The 21,033-nt window shown below is 43.6% G+C and overlaps 1 protein-coding gene across 1 annotated transcript in view; it reads left to right on the top strand.

Moving 5' to 3' along the window:
* OGFRL1 (opioid growth factor receptor like 1) overlaps positions 1-12,468 on the top strand; it is a 183,775-nt gene extending 171,307 nt beyond the window's left edge. The window contains exons 6-7 of the mRNA XM_069235709.1: positions 444-589; positions 11,086-12,468. Of these exons, the coding sequence (XP_069091810.1) occupies positions 444-589; positions 11,086-11,836 (897 nt within the window). The 3' untranslated portion in view covers positions 11,837-12,468. The remainder of the gene's footprint in view (positions 1-443; positions 590-11,085) is intronic.
* The last annotated feature ends 8,565 nt before the right edge of the window (positions 12,469-21,033 follow it).

Genomic DNA, 21,033 nt, shown 5'->3' with positions numbered 1-21,033 from the left:
GAGAGCCCTTTGAGGCAACCATTTGTTGTGATAGATGTGTGATCTACAATTTAAAAGGAGGGCTCGGCTGGTTATGTCTCTCCTTGCATTAGGGTGATGTATTGCTTACAAGTGATCGCAAGCAAGAAATATGAACAATTGCTGATAGCTAAGCACAGTAAAATAGTTAAAAACAAACTTTGTAGCTGTTGCTAGTCTTATTGCTATGTGGCAAAATTATTTAGTTTGTGTGACAGCAGGAACACTTACATAAGACATAATGAACACCAAATGTATGTTTAGCACAGTCAGATATCTTAAGTAGGTGTGAATAATTTTCGTTAATCATGAAATAGGAACACACAGTTAATATGTTTCAAAGCAGAATTAGGACAATGTGTTTGATGTTCAAAATTGTTTATGTGTGAAACTAGTTGTAAATAACCATGAGTTTTTCTCCTTAGGAATTCAAAAAAACAAAAGAAGCAATTAAGAAGTTTATGTTGGCTTACAAAATGATGCTGGAGTTTTATGGAATTAAACTGACCGATAAAAATGGAAATATTACGAGAGCTGCTAACTGGCAGGACCGATTTCAGCATTTAAATGAGTAAGTTACTGCAAAAAAAGCTGCGATGGAAGACCCCAGTGACCGAGAGAGTGTTCATCAGAAATTCATGATTGCTCATCAGTTACTGTTCTGTTTGTAGTCTGAGTCATTATAATCAGTTTCTCCCTGTCCAACTGTGTGTGTGTGTGTGTGTGTGTGTGTGTGTGTGTGTGTGTGTGTGTGTGTGTGTGTGTGTGTGTGTGTGTGTGTGTGTATATATATATATATATAATCGGTGGTATGTGTAGCTGCAGATACACATGCTGTGCACTGTTTCCTGCCATCTGGTGTTGGGCTCGGAGTGTTACAAGTTGTTTTTCTTCGAAGAAGTCTTTTCGAGTCACGGGACCGAGTGACTCCTCCCTTTCGGCTCCATTGCGCTAGGGCATCGACTCCATCTTAGATTGTTTTCTTTCCGCCATCGGGTTCGGACGTGTTCCTCTTCGCTCCGGTTATTCGATTCGGAAATTTTTTAAAAACGCTGAAAATCGTCAGTTTTATTTTCGATCGCGAACCATCTTGTATCAACACCTCAGCACCGGCGAAACACACCTTCGGTTGCCCTTCGGGGCACCCGCGCCCATCCTGGGCCTGTTCGGCCCGACCGCAGGAAGCGTTCATGGACCAGACCCCGTTCCGATTCTGCCCTCAGTGCCACGCAAAGTATCCATACACATATCAACATCGGGTCTGTAATCTGGGTTTGTCACCAGGCCACCGAGAGGATACTTGCGAGGCCTGCAGTTCCTTCCGTTCCAAGAAGACCTTGAGGGATCGAAGGGCAAAATGACTACAAATGGCGTAGAAGAGTACTGAGCACCTCGACGTTGAAGAAGAGGAGATAGCCATCTCCATTCAAGGATCTGATTCTGACGATTCCGACTCCCACCGACAGCAGGCCAACACGTGAGTACGCCTGTCCCGACCCAAACCCACAGCCAGTCCAAGACCAAACAAAAGGCATCGGGACACCCCTGCCGGAAGGCCATGGCTCTACCCGCAAGAAATCAAGCGGTGACCAAGCAACACCCTCAGCACCGAAAAAGGCCACATCCGCATCGAAGCCTTCGGAATCAATTCGAGACACAGTCTCCGAAAAAGTTCGACATCGACTCGTCGAATCGAAATCCCGAAAGAGTCTTTCGGAACAGAGGCCTACAGTCACCATGGGTATTTCGAAAAAGAACGGATTCGGAGTCGAAAAAAGCCTCATATACTGAGGAGCATGGACTTTCTAAACAGATGAAAGAAAGCCACAGATTTTAGGAAGAAATTCACCAAATGGAAGAATTTGATGAGAGACAAGCAAGGATACAGATCCACAAGGATACTGGAAAAATCCTTACAGCACCTCCTCTCAAATTTAAAAGAAAACTGGCTTTCCAAGGACGTTCGGACCCTGAGCAGCCAAAGGCTAAAGTGCCAAGAGAGCAATCTCCGCCACACCAGTTTTCCCCAGCACATTCTCCTCCGCATTCTCCTCACAGAACTGTTTCTCCTCTTACTACACGCACTGCACAGTCCCCCACACACACTTTGCAGTTGCATCAAGATCGAGACCAGTGGGATCTTTATGATGATCCTGTGTCAGACAATAGCCCGTAGTGCTATCCTTCTAAATCCTCTCCACCTGAAGATAGCACCTCCTACACACAGGTTTTGGCTAGGGATGCTGCTTTCCACAATGTGAGCATGCACACCGAACCACTAGAGGACAACTTTCTTTTTAATACCTTGTCCTCAACACATACATCTTAAACATGCCCAACAGATTTTTCAGGAACCGGTTAAGGGAAGGCCCATAACACCAAGGGTGGAGAAGAAATATAAACCACCACTGTCAGACCCAGTATTTATCACCCAACAGCTGCCCCCAGACTCAGTAGTGGTCAGCGCAGCGAGGAAGAGGGCCAACTCGCAGTCATCTGGAGATGCACCCCCTCCAGATAAGGAGAGTAAAAAGTTTGATGCAGCAGGAAAGAGGGTAGCGTCACAAGCAGCCAACCAGTGGCACATAGTTAACTCACAGGCCCTCCTCGCAAGATATGACAGAGCACATTGGGATGAGATGAACGACATCATTCAACATCTCCCCAAAGAATACCAAAAAAGAGCTCAGCAAGTGGTAGAGGAGGGTCAGGCAATAACAAATAACCAGCTAAGGTCTGTGTTAGATTCAGCTGATACTGCTGCAAGAACAATAAACACAGCAGTGACAATTAGATGCCATGCATGGCTTAGATCATCAGGTTTTAAACCTGAGATTCAACAGGCGGTCCTCAACATGCCCTTCAACCAGCAACAGCTATTTGGCACACAAGTGGACACAGCCAAAGAGAAAATGAAAAAGGATACGGATACAGCCAAAGCGATGGGAGCGCTTTACTCTTCCCAATACAGACGGACATTTAGGAAGCCGCAGTATAGGGGTGGTTTCAGGCCACAGCCATCAGAACCATCTACCTCACAGACAAAGCCCTCATACCAATCTCAGTATCAAAGAGGGGGGTTTCGATGGTCCTTCAGTGTGCAATTTCCCAAATCCAGGGGAAAATTCCAAGCTACAAAACAAGCTACTAGCGATAAACAGTGACTTCGCCATCACCTTTCCACAACACACATACCCTGTGGGAGGAAGACTGGAAATGTTCCACAATCAATGGTCAAACATAATAACAGACTCATGGGTACTATCAATTATCCAACATGGTTATTGCATAGAAATCACACATTTCCCTCCAAATATTCCCTCAAAAGTGAACAAACTATTGCCGCAACATCTAACAATGTTACAAACAGAGGTGCAGGCATTATTAACAAAACAAGCCATAGAACTAGTACCTCATCAACAAAAAGGAACAGGGGTCTATTCCCTGTACTTCCTTATTCCCAAAAAGGACAAGACACTAAGACCAATATTAGATCTCAGAACTCTCAACCTATACATTCAATCAGAACTCTTTCACATGGTGACACTACAAGATGTAGTCCCATTACTGAAACAGGGAGAATACATGTCAACACTGGATTTAAAAGATGCATATTTTCACATACCCATCCATCCATCTCACAGAAAATACCTCAGGTTTGTTATACAAGGAAAACATTACCAATTCAAGGTATTACCCTCCGGGATAACAACCGCCCCCAGAGTACTTACAAAATGCCTTGCCATAGTAGCAGCATACATAAGGAGGCAACATATGCATGTATTCCCATATCTCGACGATTGGCTAATAAAGGCCAACACTCAAGAAAATCACACTTTCAACCATCACAAATTCAGCAGTACTTGGGAGCTACACTCAACACTCAAAAAGCAATAGCAAGTCCAAGCCCACAAAGGGTGCAATCATTTCACACCATGATACCTAAAATACAACCAAATCAGCATTACACAGTCAGAGTTATGATGAAACTCCTAGGCATGATGGCATCATGCAATCGCAACTGTGCAAAACGCACAATTACACATGCGGCCCTTGCAGGAGTGCCTTGCAAAACAATGGTCGCAGGCACAGGGTCTTCTCCAAGATCTAGTTTTGATAGACCACCAAACACACTATTCGCTTCAGTCATGGAATCCCACAAATTTAAACAAACGGCGGCCTTTTCAAGACCCCGGGCCTCACGCTATTCTCACAACAGATGCATCAATGGTTGGGTGGGGAGCACACCTCCACAATCACAGCATACAAGGACAGCAATCAAAAGCAGCTACACATAAATCACTTAGAGCTGCTAGCAGTATTTCTAGCACTAAAAGCCTTTCAACCTCTTCTGGCTCACAAACACATTCTTGTCAAAACAGACAATTTGACAACGATGTACTACCTAAACAAACAGGGGGGAACACACTCATCACAACTTTGCCTCCTAGCACAAAAAAATTGGCATTGGGCAATTCACAACAACATTCGCCTAATAGCTCAATACATCCCAGGAATTCACAATCAATTAGACAATCTCAGTCGGGATCAACAGCAAACTCACGAGTGGGAAATACATCCCCAAGTACTACAAAGATACATTCGTCAGTGGGGAACACCAGACATAGATCTGTTCGCCACAAACCAAAATGCAAAATGCCAAAACTTCGCGTCCAGGTACCACACCCTCAGTCCAAGGGCAATGCTCTATGGATCAACTGGTCAGGGATATTTGTTTACGCTTTTCCCCCTCTCCCACTCATTCCATTTCTAGTCAACAAACTGCATCAAAACAAACTCAAACTAATACTTATAGCACCAACGTGGGCACGCCAACCGTGGTACACCACACTGTTGGACCTCTAAGTATTACCTCACGTCAAGCTTCCAAACAGACCAGATCTGTTAACGCAACACAAACAGCAGATCAGACACCCCAATCCAGCAATGCTCAATCTAGCAATCTGGCTCCTGAAATCTTAGAGTTTGGCTATCTAAATATTCCAAACGAGTATATGGAAGTCATTAAACAAGCAAGAAAACCTACCACCAGGCATTGTTATGCTAACAAATGGAAAAGATTTGTCTTCTACTGCCAGGCAAAACACATCACGCCGTTGGATACGTCCATACAAGACATCGTAGAATACTTACTACACCTACAAAAAGCAAATCTAGCCTTTTCATCCATCAAAATACACCTCACTGCAATCTTGGCGTATTTGCAAATTAAACACACAAAATCCCTATTTAGGATACCAGTCATTAAAGCCTCATGGAAGGACTAAAATGAATCATACCTCCAAGAATTCCACCAATACCCTCATGGAATCTTAATATTGTGCTTACACGACTCATGTGTCCACCTTTTGAACCCATGCACTCTTGTCAGATCCAATTCTGAACTTGGAAAGTGGCATTTCTAGTACCAATTACTTCATTACGAAGGGTTAGTGAAATACAGGCCATTACTATTGAAGAACCCTTTATACAAGTACACAAACATAAAGTGGTTCTCCGCACAAATCCAACATTTCTACCAAAAGTCATTTCACCGTTTCATTTAAACCAAACAGTGGAACTTCCAGTTTTCTTCCCACAGCCAGACTCAGTGGCAGAAAGAGCTCTGCATACATTAGATATAAAAAGAGCTCTAATCTATTATATCGACAGAACAAAAGCATTTCGTAAAACTAAACAGTTGTTCGTCGCATTCCAGAAACCCCATACTGGTAACCCTATATTTAAACAAGGCATAGCCAGATGGATAGTGAAATGTATACAGACTTGTTACCTCAAAGCTAAAAGACGACTACTCAGTACACCAAAGGCACATTCCGCTAGAAAGAAAGGAGCAACAATGGCCTTTCTAGGAAACATACCAATGACCGAGATTTGTAAGGCAGCCACTTGGTCCACACCTCATACTTTTACCAAACATTACTGTGTAGATGTGTAAATTGTACATATGGAAATAAACATTCCTTTACCTCAACTTTGTACATACAGCTCTATCCTATTGCATGGACATCTTTACTATTCTCACTCTGTCACTCCTACCTTACCCTCTGCGGGAAAACAATCTAAGATGGAGTCGATGCCCATGCCAATGTAGCCGAAAGGGAGGAGTCACTCGGTCCCGTGTCTCGAAAAGACTTCTTCGAAGAAAAACAACTTGTAACACTCCGAGCCCAACATTTGATGGCAGGAACAGTGCACAGCATGTGAATCTGCAACGGAACATGCCACAAACAGATGTACACTGGGTAAGTGACATTTTCCATATATATATATATATATATATATATATATATATAGTATTGTTTGTTGCTGTCCGTGCGCAGTATGTTACACAAAACTCCTGTTTCAGGACTATCGATCCAGTTCAGGCAGCACATTTATTACATTTAAGCCTCATTATGACTTCGGCGATCTTTTTGTAAGACCGCCGAAGCCGCTGCAGCCAACAAACTGTCTGTGCTGGCAGTCTGCTGACCGCCATAATAGGAGTCATTGGAGGATTTCCGCCCATTTATGGGTGGAAGTCCAACTCCAAAGAGGCAGTTGCATTGCCAGCACCGCCACACCAGCAAAACTCCGCCCTCCGTATTACGAGCCGTAATATGGCTTGGCGTGGTGCTGGTGATGCAAAACCACCAGGACCCATCCCCTCCCGGACAACCAGCTCACTGGAAAAGGTAAGTTAACCAGGAGGGTATGGGGGATGAAATGGGGGGATTGGGTGTGTGTGTGTGTGGGTGCATGAGTGCGAGTATGCGGAGGGGGTAGTATGAGTGCAATTATGCGGAGGGGTTGGTGAATGCGTGCATGTATGCTATTGAACGTGAATGTTTGTGTGCATGTATGTGCAAGTGAGTGGGGGTGTATGTCTGCATGTATGCGAATTAGTTGGGGGGTGTGTCTGCATGTATGCAAGTGAATGGGGGTATCTGTGTGAATGTGTGCCTATGCCGAGGGGTGTGAATGCATGTGTACGTGAAGGGGTGGGGGGGTGTTTGTAAGTGTGTGGACGGGGTGTCGTCTGCATGTGTGTGGACGTGTTGGGGTGCGTTTCCCTGTGACAGGAATGGGGATTCCTGTCGCCGGGTGCATTACCGCCAGGGTTATCATGGCGGGGTGACTGCCACGGAAAGCCTGGTGGCCTGCAGCCTCGTGCTCACCGCCGGCCGTGTTGGTGCAATCGCACCGGCGGGTCAGGCAGCTTTGTGGAGGTTTGGCTTCTGCCAAACCCCACAACTTGTGATGTGGCGCCCTTAACCGCTCGTAATGAGAGCCTTAATGTCTTTGACTCTTTTTGGATTTATTTCTCTGCTTTTCTTGTGTGTATTTACATATTGCTACTTCTGTTGGATAATAGGATCTTCCTCATCAAAGACCCAGGTTACTGTATGCTTATCTGAAACAATTTGCAGGCATGTTATAGGGTGTGAGCCTTCTGATAATTTTCTTAAACACACAATCCTATATACAGCTTTATTTTTCTTTGTTCCTTATCTTTAGTTGAAATGTCAGCATTTCTGTTTGTGGTTTGGGTACGATACAAATGTAGATATTAATTTTACCCCTAATATTTAATTTTCAGTTTATCCCATCAAACAATGTATTTTTCAGTGTTATTCAGATAATCAGTTATATTCGGAGACCCTAATATTTCCCAATGAATTGTAAGCTACTAATCACTCATTTAATATTCCACTCCATAAAACATTACAGAAATCAAATAACAGCATAGGATCATATTTTTGTTATCAATAATATCAAATTCTCTGCATGCAAAAGTGTCTATAATTGATCCTCTATATGGGTAGCTCCATTTCTAGTCTCTCTCTGCCTAATATACTATGCAGTGGGCTCAAGAGCCAAGTTGAGTGACAGAGGTGACAGTGCACATCTTTATCCTAGCACCAAATATTTTGCAAATATCTGTGAAATTAAACAGTACCCATTACTGCCCATTGGAAGATATTATTTAGAACAGGATTATGAAGTTTTTCCCCAGTTCATATGTATTAAATGCACATTCTTCATAATTCTAATTCACTTTATGATAGGATTGGTATGAGTCTATCAATGATATCACTCCTGAGGCTTCGGTATGCTTTTGCCAATCTTAACAATGTAAATTAATTGTATGTTATCTTATTGTAAACCTTCTGTTATGCATGAAGAAGTGATCTAATGTTTATCATTGAAGTGATAAATATTTTTAGCCTCACAAGAACCTAACTATAATTTTCACGCACATCTTCATATTGGTTCTGCCTGGACGGACAAATTCTAATGCAGGTCTCATGCAGTGTTCATGAACTCTTGTAGCTTTCTTTCCAGTACACGTACACTAAATAATGAGCATACATAGGGGCCAAATCAATCTGGGAACATTCATGTAAATCCATCTCACCAGTTGTATAATGGAACCATGCATGCCGGAACAACGCATGCCTTAACAACGTGGTCGGAACCACAACCATGTTGTTTCCATGCATGCCTTTACCATGCATGCCTTTACAATGAATTGTGTTGTAAAAGCATGCCTAGTAACGGCATGTGTGGAAACAGCATGCGAAACGGCGTGCATGGTTCTTTCATGCAACCCCCTCTCGCCCAGAGGCCCAAAACTAAACCCGCCCCTAAAAACTAAAGTACTCCCACCTGCCTGAACCCTAAAATAAAAACTACCTCCTGCCCCATAAAACTAAATTACCCTGACACCACCACCCACCCTAAGCCCTAAAAATAAAAACTATCCTTACCCCTACCTCTAAAAACCAAGCTACCCCACACCCTGACCCATAAAACTAAAGTACCCCAACACCCCCACCTCCCTGAGCCCTAAACAAAAAAAAATATCCTGACCCTCTGCCCCTAAAAACTAAACTATCCCAACCAAGTGCTAAAAAAAAAATACTCCAATCCCTGCCCCTAAAAACTAAAGTACCCCGACCCTCACACCCACCCTCACTCCTAAAAAATAAAACTACCCGACCCCGCACCCCTCTGGCCCTGAGCCCTAAATAAAACTACACCAACCCCCCCACCCCTGTCCCTAAAAACTAAAGAACCTTGACTTGCCCCACCCACCTCAAGCCCTAATTCCAGCCACCTGCTAAAAACTACCCAACAACCCTTCCCTAACCCCATGTACCTCACAGCGTCCTCTCCCAATCCTTCCTTCTCTTCTCTCCTCCCTCCCCCTTCCTCCCGCCCTTCCTTAAACCTTTCCCCACCCCTTAAAAATTAACTTCTTCACCCCCACCCTAAGCCCTATATAATAAAAAATACCCAATCCCCCCACACCTGCCCCTAAAACAAAAAATAGCCTGACCCCCCAAAGCCCTAAAAAGAAAATACCCCAACGCTATCCTTTACAAAAAATGCCCACCCCCAATGCCCCAAACACCCCAATTCAAATTCCTTAATCCACCCTCCACCCCTGCCCCAGCTGCACTTACCTCACCACGTCCTCCACGGCCTTTCCTGAACAACGCATGGCTTTTTCTGTGCCTTAACCATGCATATGCGTAGTTTAGCGCATGGGTGGTTAAGGCACAGAAAAAGCTATGCGTTGTTCCGGCAGGCGTGGTTACGCTTGCGTGGGCAACGTTCGCATTGTTTACAAGGCATGGTTTAGGATGTTTGCCATGTGAACCATGGCTTTCCCTGATTGTCAATTGTCTAAAAAGTTATCAATTAAGAGAGGAGTCTGCAGCTTCTAGATTCTAAATCTAATGAACTATTTAAAGTCTCAAAATATATAATCGAAATCAGTGAGACAAGGTTCCAGTTAGTTGCCAAATGGAGTGAAGTTGCTATTTCCTGGAATGTGTAGAATGGGTTTTCAGGGTTTAAGCTATTAGATGTTTATCTTTAGGGAACAGTAGATTTTATCTTCAGGTAGTTCTCCATTTCTGAATGTGAATGGGTAGTGGATCAAAAAAGTTCCAGGAATACTGTTGGATCTTACTTATTATTTTGCTTCAAGCCTTTTGAGTCTTTAATGTAATTAACTATTCTGGCGTTTTTTTACTTTTTCAGCTTGTAGGCCAACAATTTGCTGTTTGTATTTCAAGCTACTCTAAATTTCTATTTTGCATTTTAATTTTCTTGGAGTAATGCGTCTAAACCTAATTCCAGCATGCCTCGGTTTTCCGCCATAAATGTGGGCTCACCACTTGCATTGTAAATTTCCTCTCTAAAAGTTATATATTAGCTTTAATGGCCACTAATTCAGATGTAAATGTTCTTTTCTCCCTCACTAACTTCATTATAAACGAGCATCATCCTTCATGCTGAAGAAAGACTGACAAAGATTCCAGTGGTATTTTCAAAATATTATATTACAAATTACAAAAGGAATACAGAAGAAAAGTAATACGCTTGTGCAAATTATTGATCTAAAATTTTGGAATGTCCCCTTCTTTCAACGAGGGACGCGTACGAAATGCAAAAAATATGCAATGTTGTGAGCACGTTCCCAAGGTCCCTTTTATAATGGCATAAAAGTATAAGGAGGTTTGAGGGCTTGAATTTTTAAGAGAAGATCTTTGAGTGTATCCTCAGCTGCCCACGACTCATAAATGAACACACCTGGTATTTTTTGTTAATCTCTTTAAAATTTGAATTCTTAAAAAGCAACATACAATATGTGAAAATTTGACCTTTGAAAAATAATGTTTGTCAATCCTTTTCCTATTATTTGTAATATACAAACCTGCTGTTTCATTAAAATGGACCTTAAATACATTGGACACTTTAATCATCATTGCAAAAACTAAAGAGAACTAAATGTCCCTGCTGTGTTCAATGCGAGAAATGAGATGATTCTAGAGGCAATTTTCATTCACTCCTTAATATGATGAATTAGCTGTACACCCAGTGTACCATCAGTATCATAGCAGTTATGCGTGGCTTTCAATTATTGAGGGCCTCATTCCAAGCTGTGTGTAAATCCAAATTGGGATTTTGAATTCTGTTTACGTATTACCCTTTTAATGTACATCTGATAATGTGCACTTGTAAGCTGATGGTACTTTTCTGCATCCACAGATCCCAGCACAACTATTTAAGAATCACCCGCATCTTGAAAAGTCTTGGTGAACTTGGATATGAGAGTTTCAAAGTACCTCTTGTAAAAATATTCCTCCAGGAGGCTCTTGTGGAGAACACCATTCCCAACATTAAACAGAGTGCTTTGGAATATTTTGTATACACAATTAGAGATCGAAGAGAAAGAAGGAAACTTCTTCGGTTTGCCAGACGTCATTACCACCCACCTGAACACTTTATTTGGGGACCCCCATGCAAAAGAAAGATTGAGGACATCAAGACTCTTCCAAAGCCCTGCTCACCATGTGCTCCCAAGTGCCATATTCCGGCTCATAAACGATCGAAGGATGGTAAGAGTCCACTAACTTCTGGTAGCCCTAAAATAAAAACATCCAGTCATAAAGAGGCAGAATACAAACAAAAGGAAGTTAAAAATGACTTGGGTGGGTCTGAAATGAACAATGAGCTTAGTACAGAGGGCATCGATGACAAGAAAGATGATAGTGAAAATCCGAATTGTGAGTCTGTGGAAACTGAGGAATCCGTGAGCAGCACTGAAAATATTCCTCAGGCTCAAAAAACTGAAGGGGGTCTGGAACCTGTTAACCAAGAGTGTGAAAATACTGAAAGTACAGAAAAGAGTATTTCAGTTATAGACTCTGAATGCCATTCAAAACTGGATCTGCATGCTGGTGGAGAATTAGTTCCGCTATCATTTGAACTAATGCCAGAGGAGCCACCAAACAGCTAAAACAGCAAATTATTTGGACAATATTTTTTGTGTTTTTAGTTAATTTTCTTTTTTGTTTGTAAAGTTAAAATGTTTATAATCGATTATAAAATTGTTAGGTCAAAATCTCATGCTGAAGAATGGATAGGCAGGAGAGCTGGATGTATTGCAAAATCAAATTATATACTGTACAGGTCTTTAGTGTTATCATTGCAGATTTCTGTGAGTTCCGTTTTTTTACTGTGATAGGTTATATTCTTGCACATTTCCAGTTGTTAAATTAAAAATATGTGTAAATTGTCCACATTTTAAGGGAATCTTGATTATCAAATGCCCTCAAATTATATTGGAGATGATGTGTAAATTAATATTACTATATAGCGCTTATAACCACTGGTTTGCTAATTTATAGCCCTGTAAATGTTGGGTGTTATATTACCCAGTTTTAATGGTGCTTACACAATATCTGCATTGTCCGACATTTTATGTGCTTTACTCCTGTTACTGTGCATCATAATTCCTTTAAGCATTTTTGTTTAATCCTTTTTGTTACAAGTCACAATCTGTGTAGAATTAAACCACACAATGCAGGTTGCTTTGACACAAAAGACAGTTTCAAGAAAAATAAAAAATAAAAGCAACTCTGGGAAACTAGAAGTGAAGCGACATCATCAGTCCAATTTTGTATTTTCAGGGAAATTATTCAATAGGATCACTGATTTTGTGTTTTTCTGATCTGTATACTTTGAGTACAGTAACTATTAGGTTGGGTGCATTCCACTGTGGTTTAGAGGATATGAGCAGACAGGTGAATTGCTTTTGCTAATCTCTCTTGAACGTCCATGTTCCACCCTTCTTTGTGTTACAGTGAAAAAGTCATACAAAGGCCCTACGTCTTGTGGGCAGTAATGTGCACCCTCGTAATATTTCACTGGCGGCAACAGGCCGGCCTGACTTAAAAGTCATTACCTACTCAACCCTATTTCTTGTCCCAATACTGTGGTGTGCTGTGCCTGTTGGGGGTTTCTTAGTTCCCTCTTTCCCCAATCTTGCATTGTTCTGGGCACTGTGGTTGAGGTTGAGGGTCTGTGACCTGGAAGTGCTGGGGTTGGCTGGGCTTACCTCGTTCCTCATTCATTTTGTTCCTTCCTGGTCCCTGTGGCCAGGCTCCGCCACCTTGTGGATCATGCATTTAGTAATTGCTGCACAGTGCGCTTGCTGGGCCTGTGCGCAGTGCTTCTTTTTCAATATGCGGTGTCTTCACGCTCCTGTGTAGTGCTTCTTAGTTCCCTCTTTCCCCAATCTTGCGTTGTTCTGGGCACTATGCTTGAGGTTGGGGGCCTGTGACCTGGAAATGCTGGGGTTGGCTGGGCTTTCCTCGTCGTTTCGTTCCTTCCTGGTCCCTGTGGTCAGGCTCCGCCGCCATGTGGATCATGCATTTAGTAATTGCTGCACTGTGAGCTTGCTGGGTCTGTGCGCAGTACTTCCTTTTCCATATGTGGCGTCTTCACGATCTGCGTAGCCCTTGCTGGCCTTGTGCGGTGCAGCCTTTTCATTGTGCTGTGTCTTCACGCTCTGTGTTCCGCTACTCATGCTCCAGTTTCGGTGGGGAGCGTGACTTTGGCCATCTTTGTTTAACACCGAAATGTCTCCCCTATTTTGACACCCTGAGCGCCTTGTCTCTTTGTGATGCCTTTGGCAGCAAGCGCCGCTCTGGAGTTCATAAGCCTTGTGAGGCTTACTATGTTGTATTGCTCCCTCGGGTGGTGGGAGGCCGGCAGAGCATGGTTTCCACTGTCTTGGAAACAGGTTCCTCTTTTCTGTTGTGGTGGTCTTTGTTGTCGGGTTGGTTCCTTTGCGTTTTTTTGCCGTATGGCCTCTTTACCTTGGCTATGTGCTATGTTCCACAACTCACTCAGACTTCAGATTTCACGGTTGTGTTTTTCTTTCCACTTTCTGTTGTATACAAATAAATAAGTAAATTAAACAAAATTACCAAGGAGGACAAAGATTTTGTTTGTTCTCTGTTCACTTTCTATGTTCTCATATGGCATACATTGCTTTGTTTTTTCTATGCTTCGGGCACAATATTTGTTTTTGAAGGCTTTGGGTTGGCCTGCCTGGGGTCCTGTTTTTGATTATATTCAGGGCACCCTCCTCTGTTTCCTTCATTAACTATGGAACACAGGAAGAAAGCTGTTAAGTGCCATCATTGCTCCAGAGACGCACAGTAGGGGAGGGAACATCATAAACCAGAGAAGATTCTCCCTGGATCTTCTCATGGTTTGGGTCTGTCTGAGGATCAATTTCAGCTTCTCTTGGCCTCCATCTCAGATGGTTTCTGTAGATCTAAAGATTCTGGGGGAGTACGCTATTCTCCCTCCTCTCCCACCTTTTCAGTCTCTTCTTTGGTGGTTTCCTCACCTTCCTCTTCCTCTTCCTGGCCTGTCCTGAATATGAGGAGGATCTGGACTCTCCTGTGGCGGAAGCACTGCCCCGGTCATAATTTCTTCAAAAATCAGATCTTTTGGCCCTTTTCAGATCTTTAGGGGACAACCAGGGTATATATATTTAGAGATTTATGTTCCTCATCCAAGTTCTGTCCTTTTCCAACTGTTCCATTTTTGCCCGCCTACTTGTTTGGTGGTCAATTAAGAAGTGTTGAATCTTCTCCTATGGGAATGGAAGGATCCAGAAAAGGCGGATCTCCCAGAATTTTTGACTTGCCTTTAACCTCTGGCCACAGGTGATGTCGAATTCCCCTCCTTTTTTAAGATTGATCCGCTGCTTTCTTATTCATCTGGTCGTCCCTCTATTATCTCTGAGGAGGTTCCCATCTCAGATTTTGTGGATCGTCGGGTGGAGTCTTCCCTGAAGAAATGCTTTTCTGGCTTGAACCTGGCACTTCAGGTTGCTATTTATGCAGTGTATGCCTCTCTGTCCTTGGTTAAAGACTTCCATTCTCTAACTATGGCCCTTGAGAGGGGGTTGACTGTTCCTCTTTATTTTCCAATATGGAGATTCAGGCTATGTTTTTAGCGGATGAGTCATATGATGTCTTGGAAGCTTCTCCCATGGCTTCTTCTGTCGACACCATGTATATCTTCGTGATTGGAAAGTGGACTCCTCCCAGAAGTGAGGGTTGTTGTATATGCCGTGCACTGGCAGCTGGCTCTTTGATGATGATTTGGAACCGATGCTCCATGAGGTGTTCAAGACTCAAAAATATGGCCAGCTGTTATGGGCTCATTACCGGTTCGAGGGGTTTCTCTGGGCATTTCCAGTCCAAGTCTAAACTATCTTCTTCCTTTCCTGCTCGTCCTTTTTCAAAGCCTCAGCGTCCTCCTACTCCCAAGACTGGGAAGCGATCCTGACTATGCTGCCCTTCTGGTGGGAGGGCCTCTGGCTACTTTTCTTCCTACTTGGAGAAATCATGCTTCAGATAAATATAAATGGGTGCTGCAAGTCCTCTCCGAAGGGTACTCCCTGGACTTCAAATCCCTTCTTCCTTGAAACAGGCCAGTGGAGTCCCTCTCCAATCCCTACGACCTTCCTGCTCTTTGCCAGGAGATTGCAAATTTAGTCATCAAGAGAGCTGTGGTTCCTGTCACAGTCGGGCAGTGAAGGAAGGGCTTATACTATCTGGTCTTTCTGGTCCCGAAGCCTGCTGGGAAGGTCCAGCTAATTTTCAATCTCAAGCAGCTGAACATGTTCCTGAGGAAGCTTATCCTTCTTGCTCATGCAGGAGAATGCCTTGCCACCTTGGACTTAAGGAATGCATATCTTAACATTGCAATTGCTTGTTCCCATCAGAAGTTTCTCCGCTTTTGTGTGAATGAAGTCCATTGGCAGTTCCGGGTCCTTCCCTTTGGTTTGGCCAGTCCCACCCAGGTATTCACCAAAGTGATGGCCCGTGGTGACTTATCTTCATAGTCTTGGCGTCACAATTCCTCCATATCTGGATGATTGGCTCTTGCAGCAACCTCTTTTGTCAGTGCTCCAATCACAAATTGTGCTAGTGTGCAGGACTGTGGAAATCTTTGGCCTACTGGTGAATTGGGAGAAATTGCATCTGACCCCGTCTCAAGATCCTCAGTTCATCTGGGCTCACTTCCAGACTGATATGGGCGAGGTCAGTCTTCCTTTGGGCCGGGCACAGATGTTGCACAACCTACTCTGGGACCTAGGACGGAAGACTGCGGTGACAGCTCGAGAATGGCAGCGTCTTCAAGGTCACATGGTATGTAGAATTTGTTTCTGCTTCGCTTTGTTATGCGCAACTGTGTGGTGTGGTGTCTAGAACCTTTTAATTTTCCTTTTCTTTCAGGCATCCTGCATCTTTGTCGTTCATTGGGCTCGTTTGTACCTGGGTCCTCTGGTATGGCATCTGCTCTCTTATTTGACCCTGCATCTTCACTCCCTGGACTCTCTGGTCCCTATGTCTCCCCACGTTTTGCACTTTCTCCAGTGGTGGCTCGATCCCGCCAATTTGGCCAGGGGCTTTACTCTTGCTGTTCCCCCCCCCCCCCCCCCCCCCCAGGTCATTACTACCGATGCCATTAGTCGGGGTTGGGCGACCACTTTGGGCAGCCTGTCTGTCCAGGGGAGGTGGTCTCCTCAGGAGAGCAGTTTTTCTGAATTGAGGGAAACTTGAAAGCAATTTTTCTGACTCTGTTGCATTTTTCTCCCTTACTCCACAATCAGGGGTCCTCGTGATGAGGGACAATGCTGTAGCAAAGTCCTACATCAACCGGCAATCAGGCATGGGGTCTCATTCTCTGGTCCTGCTGACATTTTAGGTAGGCTGTTGGGCAGACCCTCACCTTCTCTCCTTGTCGGCAATATTTGCAGGAAGGACAATGTGCAAGCAGACAGACTGAGCAGGGGTTTTCCTTCTCCCTTGAGATCTGCCTGGCTCTTTGTATTTTTGCCCAACAGTGTCACTGGTTCGGCACTCCCCTTGTTGACCCGTTTGCCTCAACAGATAATGCACTCCTTCACCGCTTCGTTTCCAGGTCCCCAGAGCCGGGGTGTTGGAGGTGGATGCGCTGTCCTTTCCCTGGCCTACAGTTCTTCTGTATGCCTTCCCTCCATTTCCTCTTCTACCCAAGCTCCTGGCCCAGCTTTAGAGAGAGCTGGCTTCTTTCGTCCTGGTCACTCAATTTTGGCCTCCGATGGGTTGGTTTCCTCTGTTGAAGTTGATAGCTACTGCACTGGAATGGATACTTCCATTCCATCCGTCTCCCCGCAGAACGCCCCTTCTTCTACCTGCCGCTTGTCGATGGATGCATCTGATGGTTTGGCTCTTAAAAGGAGGGGTTTGATGTCCCAGGGTTTTTCCTCTCCGGTGGCAGCGTCCATTCAACACTCATGAAAGGGTTCCACTAAGAAGGCTGATGCTCCCCAATGGTCTTCATTTGTTCAGTGGTGCAAGATTAGATCTTTGGATCCTGCTTCTTGTACCGCTACTAAGGTCTTTCAGTTTCTGCAAGACCGGTTTCAGAAGGGTCTCTTCTTTGAGGGGCTCTTGATTCCCCTTTTGGCATGCCTGAATAACTTCCTTTGGGGTTTCATCGTCTTAGGGGTTTTTCTTTCATGAAACCTCCAGTTCTTTTGCTGATGCCTGTCTGGGATTTCCCCTTGGTCCTTAGAGCAGTCTGCTCACTTTGAACCACTGGATAGTGTATGCCTGAAATATCTTGCTTTCAAGGTGTTTTTTTTGGTGGCCATCCCTTCTGCACGTCGATTGGGTGAACTTGGCACTTTGTCTATCAGACCCCCCTATCTGCAGATTTTATTTTGAAAAACTTGTTCTTCGCTTGGATCTTGGCTTTCCCAGAATTGTTACCGCCTTTCATCAATGCCAGGAGATAACTTTGCCCTCTTTTTTTTTTTTTTCCAGAGCCTGCTACTCTTCAGGAGGAGGCCTTGCGTATCTTGGATTTGGTGAGAGCAGTGTCAATCTATCTGTCTTGCACATGGGATTTTCGTCTTTCTGAGCACCTTTATGTGAACTTTGGTGTCTTTCGACATTGACTGAAAGCTTCTACACCCAGTTTGAGTCATTGGATATGCTCCTTGATCTCCCTAGCTTATGACTCACAACATGCCAGTCTCCCAGGTGGTGTAAAGGGGAGTTCCACAAAAGAGGCACAGCAGTTTCCTGGGCTGAGGACCAGGGCGTATCAATTCTTGACATTTGTCAGGCACCCACGGGGCTCCTTTATCTACTTTTATTCCACATTACAGGTTGGATGTGCATGATTCTGTGACCTTCAGCTCTTGTATCCTGGCTGCTGTTGTTCAGCTATTAACTAGGTCTTCTATCTGTGGTTCTTCTGGTTTGCAGTAAATTTGTTCTGCATTAGCCATGATTCTTTTTGTGGGGAGTCCGGTTGTTCTGAACTTGCTTTGGTATGTCCTCATGTAAGTAAGTATTAGGATGAGAAATAGGGTTGAGTGTGTAATGAATTCATTACTTAAGAGTAATTCCTATTACTACGAATACCCAGTTTCTTGTACCAATACTTAAATCCCACCCCACCCCCGTTCCTTCCTGGATCACAACCTGACTCAGTTTTTTCATTAGCTTTGAGATGTACAGGTCGTTGTCTGGGCTACTTGCCCTTTTTTGCCAGATTGGGACAGGGTGATTTGAGGTTGGGAAGGGGTGGGTGGGGGAGGATTTACATGAAACTTTTTGATTGCTTCTTGCTAGGGCACGTGGGCCTGGGTAGAGGTGAAACCTCATGTAAGTAAGTATTGGTACGAGAAACAGGGTATTCAGAGTATTGAGAATGACTGGTAAGTAATTAATTCATTTTTTGCTACTTTGGGATTTTCTTTTACTTTTTTGTCTTCTTTCAGCAGCAACACATGGCTTTAAACAAAATCATAATCCGCATCACTTAATTTTCATGCCACATTAGAGTGGTACAATTTGAGTGACCAGGTAAAACCAATGCATGTATTTAAGCGCCTCATCATACTAGTTAATTCATTGTTCATCAGAGCATAGCCATCTCAAGCAGCAACACTGTCACTTTTCAGTATTACCACAATAAATATTTACAGTAACGTATACTGACTCTGCTCCCTATAAAACATATGATCTATAAATGCACAAACCTATTCCTAATTATTAACATGGAGACATCAGTTACTTATAGTCTCACAAACTGACATCGCGAGAATGAGTGAGTTGGGCTATCTAGATATTTTCCACTGTGGTGTACGAAGCTAAGAATTTTTTTAATTGCAGCATTTGTGAAGTTCTTTGGAAATTTCCTTGAAAGTTGCAGAGTTTTTTGCTTTCCACTTTAAAACAGCATGCATAACATAAACTGCTTAGAGAATCGCTCCTTTGGCGGCGGGAGAGGTGTCCTCCAGCTCAATTTGAAATCACAAAATGGCATCATTGCAAACCCTGTGCCTAGAGGGACAGAGGCAGCAATTGGGAAAAAATGGCTTGATGTGAAAGGAAAATGTGGAGAGAGGGCAGCAGTGTTCTGCGCCACTGCTCTCTCCCACAAAACCTGCAACTGTTGTTCATTTAGTGGAAGCTGAGCTTTATGAACAGCCTCAATTGCGCAAATGGAATGCCACTCCTTTCAGGGATACATTGTCGTAGTTTGGACTCTTGCTCTAGGCAAGACTGCTGGTTAAAGGATGACAGTACTTTTGTTTGTAGGCGACTACGTCTTCTCCTACAACAAGTCGCAACTGTTGTCCCAACCTTATCGGCTCACTAGCAGCACCTCACCAGAAACACAATAATAAAAGGTGATTTGTAAAGGTGAGAGTAAGACCTCTTAGGGAGTGTCGTGGTTAAACGGAGATTACCCCTTTCTCACAGATATATCATGTCTCATACAAACGCAGACAATGACAAAGATGCAGTAACGTTTCAGTAGTTTTTATTCAACATAACTGCAATTTGCGATAAGTTGCATGGGCTGCAATGATTAGGATAATGAATAATGCAAGCAACAGAATTGTGAAGACGAGAGTCATTATTACAAAGACCCCCACCATCTTGCAATGCATGAAAAAGACATACGGAATGTAATATGCCCTAATACCCTAGTGCGTAAGACCTAACCTCCTACCTAAAGGAGAGCTGGGTTTGTTAAACCTAATCTGCCAATGCCATGTCCCTGAAAGGAGCCCCCAACCCTCGTTACCTTGGAATGAGGTCTCTATCTCAGACTCCGTAGGGACACGAAGACTGGGTCAGTGTCAAGACGACTGCAGCATCAATATCAACGATGGTGGCGATGCCCTCTGGTCGGAATCCCTCTGATTATCTGTCTAAAGTGCAATATATTTGTACAGATCTTCAAGGACCCCTGACGTAGGTGTGTTCCCAAACAATAGATAACAGACATGCTTGGGACGGCAATTATCCCTTGAAAGTATAGAGAGGGAAAATCCCTAAGTGTGAAGGCCTACTGTTTGTTTGTCTTTGGTGCTAGATCTTGACGTCTTAGCGCGGTGTCACTGATAATGTAACCTATAACAAGTGGCCTAACTCTAAACAAGGCAGCCATCTTAGAAGATATAAATAATTAAATGTGCTAAGACAGAGCAAGCTAAATAGGTTAAAAGTCACTAGGTGAGGGGGGCACGAGTCTGCAAGCCAAAGGCCAAGCTAACTCCTGTTATCCCATTAAAACGAAGTAGGATTCACTACAACATGTCCTTGAGAGCCACAAGGAAGGTGGGAGCCTCCTTTTCCTGCACATGTTTCCTAGCGGTACAGAAAGACTGACAATGTGAATATTCTGTTTCAAAGTTTTGCAACCACAATTGCAGTCACAAACCATTTAGCAGAAACTAGCCCCTCAAAGGGTTGGTATCTTTTTCCCTCTGTACACCCTCTCTGGCAATGTTGCGGGCATGGCAGGCAATTGTTAAGGGGACTATTGTGTTCTCTTCTGTCTGAGTTTCCAAACAGAAAACATTTGTCAAAGCATTTTTCCAAGCAGCACCTTTCCATTTAATGGACACTGGCTGTTTTTAAAATAAAACGGTTTCCAATTTGGGAATGCAAATGCAACGATGGTGGTGTTTTGTCTCATGCAATCATCCCTGCATTTGCAGCTGTTCACAGGGGGGTCGCAAATTGTGACCTGCCTAATTAATATTCATTAAGCAATGTAACACCCCCAAATTAATGTGCCTTTTGCAACATGACCTATTAGTACACAAGTAAAAAA

This window comes from Pleurodeles waltl, chromosome 5 (assembly GCF_031143425.1).
Source record: "Pleurodeles waltl isolate 20211129_DDA chromosome 5, aPleWal1.hap1.20221129, whole genome shotgun sequence".
NCBI classification, from domain to species: domain Eukaryota; kingdom Metazoa; phylum Chordata; class Amphibia; order Caudata; family Salamandridae; genus Pleurodeles; species Pleurodeles waltl.
This window is presented reverse-complemented; position numbering and strand designations above follow the sequence as displayed.